At 25.5% G+C, this 10,000-nt stretch overlaps 2 protein-coding genes across 15 annotated transcripts in view; both read right to left on the bottom strand.

The window, feature by feature from the left end:
- Positions 1-2,773, bottom strand: part of LOC145189354 (dual specificity tyrosine-phosphorylation-regulated kinase 4-like) — a 14,613-nt gene extending 11,840 nt beyond the window's left edge. For 2 of the 14 annotated variants that reach the window (XM_090089400.1, XM_090089389.1), the window contains exons 1-3: positions 2,650-2,772; positions 1,962-2,049; positions 553-607 (exon numbers count right to left, since the gene is read on the bottom strand). In XM_090089400.1, coding sequence (XP_089945526.1) covers positions 553-587 — 35 coding nt within the window. In that variant the 5' untranslated portion in view covers positions 588-607; positions 1,962-2,049; positions 2,650-2,772. Of the gene's footprint in view, positions 1-552; positions 608-710; positions 863-1,293; positions 1,469-1,495; positions 1,515-1,578; positions 1,746-1,942; positions 2,050-2,593 lie in introns of those variants that run through there. The other 12 variants (XM_090089384.1, XM_090089393.1, XM_090089385.1 and 9 more) reach the window with 11 other exon arrangements.
- Positions 2,774-3,966: 1,193 nt separating this feature from the next.
- Positions 3,967-6,152, bottom strand: LOC145189355 (E3 ubiquitin-protein ligase RNF19A-like). The gene is made up of 4 exons (XM_080065967.2): positions 5,312-6,152; positions 5,010-5,172; positions 4,519-4,885; positions 3,967-4,426 (listed from the first exon to the last, which is right to left on the bottom strand). The coding sequence occupies exons 1-4, from the start codon at positions 6,109-6,111 to the stop codon at positions 4,074-4,076; spliced, it is 1,683 nt and encodes a 560-aa protein (XP_079922093.2). The 5' UTR covers positions 6,112-6,152; the 3' UTR covers positions 3,967-4,073.
- Positions 6,153-10,000: the final 3,848 nt, after the last annotated feature.

The raw sequence follows: 10,000 nt of genomic DNA, 5'->3' as shown, positions 1-10,000 counted from the left end.
AAAATCAGTTTAAATAAAATTATAACTATGTTAATGATTGAAATCTTAAAATAAAAATTAAAATTAAATTGATAACTTAATTCAGAAAACCAAAATGATTAGCAATATATGCTCAATGATCTATAAAGCAATGAATGTTTAAAAGAACAAATGAGATATCTAAGGGTCACCTTGTTATAGCTTTTTAATCATAACTTGTTTTTTTATGTTTTAAACATATGTAGACACATGCACATAAAAATCTCTTGGACAAAAATTTACTACTTAGTTAAAAAAACTTTTGACTTAGGAAGGCAATGACCAATAACAGACTTTTATTTCCAGACTTACTTCATTTATATATATATATATATATATATATATATATATATATATATATATATATAGACACACACACACACACACACACACACACACACACACACACACACACACAAAACAGCTATTAATGAATTTTCAATTATAAACAGTTTCTGCAATGAAATGAGCTAACATTTAGAAACTGCAGCAAGTTTCCAATGACTGATTATTCATTAACATTCTATAACAAACCTCATTGAGTTGCTGAGTGGGGGATATTGCATCATTCAAGAAACACATCACACCACTAAAAAGTGATATATAAATACTACAAAAAAAGTTATGACTATTGTAAAAAAGTAATATTAAACAACAAGGAAACTTATATTAAAGCAAACACAACAAAATACCTTTTTACTTTAGTTTAAAAATAAAATTGTTTGTAGGTAGAAGTGGTAGTTATGTAAGATGGTATTATTTACTTTTCATTTGGAAAAACCTTTTTTATATACATAATTATAGGTTATATACACAGAAAAATTATACACAACTTTGACATATTCATTTACCAGCTATTAAATTGGTATGCTAATGACTGAGATTATACTAACAAATGAGATTAGACTTCTTAATGCACACACTAAGCATTTATTATGAAGGTGTTTTTTTTTTTTGAGGAGTTTATTGAACTCTATTCACTTTATATATTGACTCTTGGTAGACTATTGGTAGACTTGGTAAACTATTTTTGCAGCCAAAACTTCAAAATTTTAATTTACTAAGCAATTATCTGTCTCCAGGATGAAAGTCCTCAATATTAAAGAGACTTATTTATCAAAAAATATCGGACAAAAATCAATTTTCATTTAACAGCTAACTCATCTTTACTGGGGAAATAATTACTTTTATTAACTAAATTGTTTAGAAAATCAAATAATTAAATTTTAAAAAATTCTTAAAAATAACTATAAAATAAATCAGAGCACTCAAAACCTTTCTATTTAAATTGATTTCATTCCTAAGATATTTATATGCTGCTGGTTAATTTATCAAACTAATCTTTGTTAACACTGCAACTAATTGTCTATGTCATCATCTTGTTATCCATGCATCCATTTGATACTTGTTATTCATTATTATTTACTTTTAACTTTAATACTTTAACTACCTGTATAAAAAAAACAACTCAACAAACCATAATAACCACAAACAAATACAATCAGCTGAAGAAGAATTCACAGTAAAATGAATTTTAACAGCAGACTTTTTATACTTAACTGTCTTATTGTTTGTAAACTATATTCTAGACAACAGCTAATTACTTTACAAAATAGTCTTTTGAATTTAAACTTCAGAATATGATAACTGATTGAAATGTTCCTCAAGAAAGTTAAAGATCAAATATGAAAAATATAATAATGTAATAGTAAGGAGCCAAAGTTGTGCAGAAAAAAAAAACAAACAAAAAAACTCAAAGAAATACAAAAACCAAAGAAAACAAATATTTACATAATAAAGCAAACAGATGTTAAGTAATGACACAACTTAAATATATTTACAAGCACATAAAATAACAATTAAGCAACCATTTACTACTTATTATGACAATTACATATAATAACAAACATAAGTGCACCATAACCTATTGAAATTTTTCTTACAATAAGTCTCTTCAAGTCCCCTTTCAGTGGCATGAATACTTGAATATAGAAAATAAATTTTGCATGAAAGTATGCTTAACAAATGTTTCTAAAAAAGAAAAAAAAAAAAAAAAAAAGACAAGTGAAAAAGCAAACTTGTTTTATAATCTTTATATCTGTCCAAAAGCTTATTTAAACAAAAGATTGTTTTTTGTTAGTAAAATTATGCATTATTGCAGTTTTTATACCAAAAGATTATGAAAGAAAAGTATCTCTTTAAGATTTATTATGGCCTTAAGAGGATTTAAAAACTCTATGACCAATCATTTTAAATGATTTTTAACCATACTGGTGTATAGGATTTGTGACGTAGTTTAAATGAAATATATATTAAATTTTTTCACAGAAAACTTTTTTTATGTTTTAATCTGGTAAAGAAATTTGTAAAAAATTAGTTCAAAGGTACCATTCTGATGCCCAAGATGGTTTTCTAAGAAATATATAGATATACATTTGTGGGGAAAAAATTTCCTATTTAAAATGAATTATCAAAACAATTTTCTAAATTTAGGAGGATATGCTACCACCATTAAAAATGATCTTCAGGAATTTACTGTTTTTTTAAATTGTAATTTAAAAATGAGGAACCTTACAAGCTGAAAAATTGGACTTGAGTTTATGATTAGAAAAATTGAGAATTATCATGTACTTTTAGATCACTACCAAAAAAGTTAATCTTTATGATGATCTTTTGCGGCAACCACTGGTATTAAGTTATGAAACATTCATCCTTCTTTTTGATTACTGTCAATTAGATCAATTATTCATTTATATATAATGTATTTATTATACTTATAAATTATGCATTTACAATATTGTAAAGAAATATTTAACGCAAGAGACTCAAAGTTCTTCATTGAAATACAAAAATGAAATTAAATACAAAAGAAACAAAACGTTTATGACTATTAGCTGGACAAATAAACAGTTTAAAAAATAATTTGGCCTAATAAAAAAATATCAACACACAACTTTAATCAAATTAAACTACAAATTTGAATTTTTAATTTTTGCATCTTTCATATCCACAAAAAAATATCTGATGAAAAATATAAGAATATTTACATTACCAAAATGCAACAGAGAAACATGAAAATGCAACAAAAACTAAACAATAATAATAATAAAATATTAATAATAATAAAAAAGAAGAGAAATACTTAAAATAAATATTTGTAACTATTGTTATCTGTCAATCTGTTATTAATCTAACAAATCACCCTTTTTCTTTTATTCTTTAAGTATTCAAATTATTTGAATTTCAATAAGGTGTAAAATACAGACTACAAATTGCAGGAAAAAATACAGGTTTATTTTATGTTAAGCAACAGAATTTATTTTTGTAATACTTTTGTTGAGCGGGTGAACTTATCTTTTTAACATAACCATGAACTCTAAGTGTCAAATAAGATTTTGACATTCAGTGAAAAGTTTAAAATTTAGAAGGAATTTCAAATAATGAGCTTTATTATAATGCTACAATGATAACAAAAAGCTGTTATAGGTTTAATATACAATTATATTTATCATTATATATATATACATAAATCTATAATAAATCCAGCAATAAATATCCACAGCACAATTTACATTTGTTTTATTGGTTTACAACCAACTTTGAATTTAACTACTTATGTGAGGGATATTACAAGCTTTTTTAGAATTTTTAAAGAACTCATCAAATCACTAATACAAAAAACCTGATAAAAATTTTTTAAAAAAGAAAAACACGAACAGCTGTTTCAATTACTAAGAAAAAGATATTTAGTCTAAAGCAATTACTAAGAAAAAGATATTTAGTTTCAATTTAATTTAACTTGTAAAACATTCTAAACAATAAAAAAAAAACATAAGAAAAGAAAAAAAAAAATAAATAAAGACAATTATTGCACTGTTGGTTGACTTGTATAACTGAACTTTTATTGGATAAAAATCAATAAAAGCAAAAATAGAAATCTTTTCCAACTTTTGAGATTTTTTTTAAAACACTAAGTTTACTTTTAAAAGATCTTAAAGACTTAGGATTCTAGAATCACAGTAAACAGTAAGCCAGTTTTGCTTCACATCATAAGATTACATTACAATAGAACAACTGTCGCGTGGTGCAATATCCAAAGATATTGTCTCTCTATTACCCTGTGTACTTGTGCTATGTATAGATACTGTAGAAATGTTATCATCTCTGTTTAGTTTTACACTTTGTTGTTGGCAACAAACTTCAGGTAATATTGTGCAAACATTTGTTGAACTAGCTGACTTGGCCTGTATATTTTCTAAACTACTTGTTATGCTAATAGTAGTACTACGAGGAGCTGGAATAAGAGACGCATGAGACTCCACATCATGTTCATGATTAAAAGACGTAATATAAGAATGTTCATCAATGCTTGAGCTATCATTGCTACCACTCATGCTAGGCTGGAGCCCTACAAAATTTAAATGTTAATATTAACAAGATAATAAATATTGTTTATTAAGCTTGAATTATGAGATGATATTAAATAATTGACTGTCATACCTTTCATTGATGTTGCTTTAACAGTGAATTCCCCATTAATTTGAATATTTCCAGCCATACTGTTAATACTGGTACGCCGATTTGGACTACTTTTAGTATTTGTTGTCTTAGTATAAGGTTCATCTCGCTCATTAAATTCTAAATTGACACCACGCCCTTTTCTTGATGTAGTAACACCAGCACAGCCACCACTTCTGCAAAGTGAAATAGGAACAACACCATAGACATAACCTAATGCAATGGGCACACCAACACCAACTGTTAATGCAGCAAGAAAAGGTGAAACAATAATAGAAAGTGCAACTCCACCTGTGATGGCAAGATTACGCTTGTGAACATTATCACTATAATCAAATCGCTCTCTAATCTAGAATAAATAACCATAAAAAACTTAAAAATATCAACAGGAAAATAAAATTTATATATTTATCTAAATCTAATTTCCTTTGAAAAGTCAGTGATTGCAACTAAAGAATTATTAAATAACTCACTCTGCGTCCAGAGTAAATAGGAATACCAATCATCATAGCAGGAAGGACAACACCTGCAGCCAAAGCAATTCCTACAGGTGCACCAATTAGGGTACCCATCTGCCACATAATTTTTTTCTTACGACTCCAAGGTTTTTTACCCCAAAATGTACAACCTGATGGACTGAGATAAAGAGTTAACAAATTACCTTAACATTATAGATAGGAGAAAATACAAATGAATTTACAATTATGTAGAAAATTTATTTTCTAAACTACTAATAAAAATTACATTTTTTATTAGATTTTAATATATAAAAAACCTTAAATAGTGTAGATCAGATATCTCTTTCATACATAACCAACAAAACTCTCCTCCACAGACAGCACAAGTCATATGATTACATGAACCATCATCCATTTTTATAATTAATGCCATGCAATTAGGACAGGGTTTAATGTCTTCGTTCATATTTGAAGATTTGCGATCAGATGATGACAATGATCGTATTTCAAACTGATTTTGCATTCTAGCTAAATCACAGGTTGTGTTAGGATGCCATACTTGACGACAGTGGTAACAAAACTCGTAATTGCAACCAGGTCGCAAACACTTCAATTGAGGACAACTAGCACAACCTGAGGCAATAACAGCATAGCCACAATCTGGAGCTGGGCACCACCTGATATCAGCAATACCAACCAATGCACGCCTAAGGGTAAACTCTTCATATTTTGCATATAGCACATTATCATTGAATATTAATTGAACATCTGATGGATGAAATACCTCAGAGCATTCAGGACATGAAACTAAAACTCTACATTCTTTAACAGCAATAGTTAAATGATGTCTTAAACAGTCAATGCAATTTCTGTGTTCACAACTTAAAAGAACAGGAAAAAGAGCTGAGGACTTCCATGAAAAACAAACATTACACATTAAAAGATCCTCTTTAGTATCAGATTGTGACGAACGAGATAATGATTTTTCAGATATCTTCATACTGACTGAGTCTATACTACCCTTGTTACATGATTTTCTAGGTGGACGAAAAATGCTACGAAGATTAAAGCTTGTATTTGTTTGGGCCATTGAGCTAGTACCTGGACTAGACAACATTTTTATAGTAAAACTAAAAGGGAATAAAATTAAAACTTATGAAATTAAATTAAAAATTAGTATAAAATCAATGAAATAAAGGAAATAAACATGATTAAAATAAATTTAAAAAAAACGTTAATAACAAAGTTTAAAAAAAAAATATATAAAAAAAAACAACAACAAATAAAAGACAAAATTATATAAACACAACAGAAAAAAATACAAATTGTATAATAGACAAACTCCTTCACAGAATTATATAAAACTCTATGAAGCTTTCAATTTGATTTAAAGACATATAATCCATTTTATGGGAAAGTATAAACAAAGAAAAAAACATCCTGTCAACACTTGACAACAGCTTGATATAACAGCCTATATAATCAATATAATTTGCTAAGCTTTTAAAAAAATCTACTCAATGTTTATTGTTACACTGTGCAATAAGAAACTACTTTTAGTTGAACTTTAAAAAAATGTAAATGACTTAATTAACTAAATGTAATTCAATTAACACTGTCACTATTTACAGCAAATATCTCATAAACAGCAAAATTTAAAACATAAGCATTACATAACTTTTTAAAGTATTTTTTAAATGTTTTTCTAGAAATAATGAATACAAACAGTAATTTTAAACAGTTTTTTATTTTTTATTTTCAATAAAAAACTTAAGTAAATTTACATCAAACCTTCATATTTTTAGAAGAGGAAAAGGGGAAAAACAATTCTTCATTTAATAAAATGCACATTAAAATCACCTATCTTAATAGTGTTATTAGGCCTCTACCATACAAACAGCTAAAACAAAAATTGTTATAGAAATACATCACACAAAATATTTCAATGACTTATTAAAGCAATTTTTAAAACCATCAGATAGCTTGAGTCAAAGAAATATCAGTAAAAGGATATTGTCACTTATCAAGGGATTTAACAAAAACATCACTACTTTTGTCAACTGACAAAGACTTTGAAAATGTTGAATTGAACTTTAAAAATATGTGACTCATATTACAAAACTAATCTAAAAGTTTTTGAAGTCATTTTTTTCTTTAAACCTTTTTAATTGTTAAATATAACTTGATAAACAACTTTAACTTTATCATTGGTTTATAGAGATTTACATAATCCTAATTTTTTATTGAAGATCTTATTTAAATCAATTTTACAGTTTCACAAAATATTTTAAATGCTATACGCAAGTAATGTAATGAGAATTAATAAAATAGTATAATAAGCATTAGGTATAAATAAATCAAAAAAATATTAAAGACAAATACTTGTAGTGAATACATAAAAATAATTGCAATCATAAAAATGGCATTAAAAAAAGTAAATAAACACTTAAACAAATTTATTATGTTATATTTGTTATATTGTAGATATATCTTATTTGCTGACTATACACAAATTGTTAAAAGAACTTGTTATTCTTTAGTAAAAAACTGAATTCTAAGCAAATAATTTGTATATTGATTTTTGACAACCATTTTAATTATTACTAATTAGAGCTACTTTTTAAAGTAAAACTTTTTTTTCACCTGGAGACAATCAGAAAAAAATCATTTACCACACTTTTATCAGTGCTCAAATGTGATTTTAAACATCAGTTTAAGTTACTGTTTGTCTTTTGTCTTAAATAAAAATATTTTTTTATGCAAATTGATAGAAAATACAATGTCTATTTGAATAAACCTTACACCATATTTCCAATGTCATTCTTTTTCTATAGTTTAAATATAGAAAAATGCAATGTTAGTGAAAAACGTAGTGAAACCAAATCTGGTGAAAGTGAAACAAAAACTGTCAAACAACTTGCTCCAAGTGTTTTTTAATTGTTCAAAGTACCTTTTATATTAAAAAAGACTAATGATATGCATAAGTATATATTGAAAATAAAGCATATAGAATAATGACATTATGAAAAATTTGTCCCTCTAGTGCTATAAACTACACTTTCATTTTTGAATTTAAATTTAAATCTTTAAGATCATTACCAGGCTTTAAATATAAAAATTTGAATAACACTTTAGTTTTATTAAACAATCCAATTGCATATGTAAACAAGTCTAGAGTGAGGAAAAACAACCTATAGTTCTTCTGCTAGATCTAATAAAAAAAAATTTTGAAAATCAAATTTGTAACACTGAAACTAAAATCAAAAATGAATCATTCTGTAAAATATAAACAACTGTTGGTAATTGACTAATATTTAAACCATAATATAGAACAAAAAAACCATTATAAAATCAAATTTGTAACAATTGAAACTAAAATCAAAAATGAATCATTCTGTAAAATATAAACAACTGTTGGTAATTGACTAATATTTAAACCATAATATAGAACAAAAAAACCATTATATATATATATATATATATATATATATATATATATATATATATATATATATATATATATATATATATATATATATATATATATATATATATATATATATAGCTTTTTTTTGTAACATAGTATGAATAAATATAATTAGTTCTTTTAGATGGTTTTGAACTTAAAATATTTATCTTAAAGATGTGTATTTTAAAGATGTATTCGAAAGACTTCCTTTTGTTACCTTAGTCCTCAATTAAATGTATTTCCCAATTTGTATAAAATTTAGCAGCAAATACATATTCAATACTACATACTATATAAATCTACTAAATCTTTCTTTTTTTTTTATACTTGAATTTATACTTTAAATACTTACTTTTATAATGACAATATTATACAATATAAGCTACCTTGATATATTGAAATGATAATGCTAAATAAAGCAACTTATATGAAAAATTTATTCTTAAAAAAATTTAAGGTAATAAAACGTAACTAAAAAGAAAATATTTTTAATTACTTTAATATTAGCATAGAGAAGAAAAATATATAAAGAGAAACTCATACAGCAGTAAAAAAAATGTCTGACATGCGTCTTATAATCCGCCTCGATTTGATCTTCAAGAAAATAATAAACGGCCTTTAATAATCCGCCCGTAATGCGGCGGTCTGATCTATTGATATTTTTTACATGCAAATATTTATGAATTTTATTGCTTAGCCTTAGCTTTTTTCTACCAGAAGTAATTACTTTCGATTGTAAATATATATGTAAGGTTTCAAGTCAATGAAAATTATGACAAGTTTCTGATAATTTGTCATGATTTAATAAAAAAAACTTGCTAATATTTTCTCGATCGGTAGTTGTACAAAATAATTTAATTTCACAAAAGATGTTTAATGCACGTTGTGGTGATCTATTTTATACCATTGGGCGTGATTTGCGCTTAACCTTACTGTTGACGTTTTCACGAAAAAAATATAAAACTAAGATTATCTTTTAGAACGATAATAAAAGAACGAGTTTTAACAGTTTTCAAGTATTTTATTTCTTCTAAAAATGATAGTTAAAAAATAAATGGAAAGCGTTTGACGATATGTTTCGTGCATTTTTTTCTGAGAAAATTGTAACTTGCAACATTTTTTCAACTTAAAAAGAGTTATAAAACAATCTGATGGATCTATGCTGGGAATAAGAGATAAATTTGTAAGAGCTCGATGATTAAAGCAGTACAACCTTATCTTTTAAACAAAGTTATTAGTTTAAGCAAGTCAAATACACATGTATGTAACAGTTGATCACTCAAAAACTTCACACATTTATAGCTTACTATGATAACGCAGTGTACTTAATATCCTTTGGTAAATATAAGTCAACAAAGGAATGCAAAATCAAATTAATATAATCTTCGATGCACAAAAGTCGAACGATAGATCATTAATTAAAATCCTTCGAATTATTTTTATATAGAATCGAAATAAAAAAGCACAAAAGTTTACGCTAATTAAACAATTTTTTTAAACTAAATACAATAAAAACAAAATACTTTTAATAGTTTGA

Source organism: Hydra viridissima, unplaced genomic scaffold (assembly GCF_058129835.1).
Source record: "Hydra viridissima isolate aposymbiotic clone 2 unplaced genomic scaffold, HvirCarnegie_v1 scaffold_5, whole genome shotgun sequence".
NCBI classification, from domain to species: domain Eukaryota; kingdom Metazoa; phylum Cnidaria; class Hydrozoa; order Anthoathecata; family Hydridae; genus Hydra; species Hydra viridissima.
Note: the sequence above shows the minus strand (reverse complement) of the source record. Positions and strands in the feature narration are given on the sequence as shown.

What these genes read in the sequence shown, in the direction of transcription:
- LOC145189355 (XM_080065967.2), bottom strand. Translation starts at nt 6,111, where the DNA reads ATGTTGTCTAGTCCAGGTACTAGCTCAATGGCCCAAACAAATACAAGC. An exon ending in TCTGATCTACACTATTTAAG is followed by an intron (nt 5,173 to 5,311) that starts GTTTTTTATATA and finishes TCTTTATCTCAG; the next exon opens with TCCATCAGGTTGTACATTTT. An exon ending in CTATTTACTCTGGACGCAGA is followed by an intron (nt 4,886 to 5,009) that starts GTGAGTTATTTA and finishes TATTTATTCTAG; the next exon opens with ATTAGAGAGCGATTTGATTA.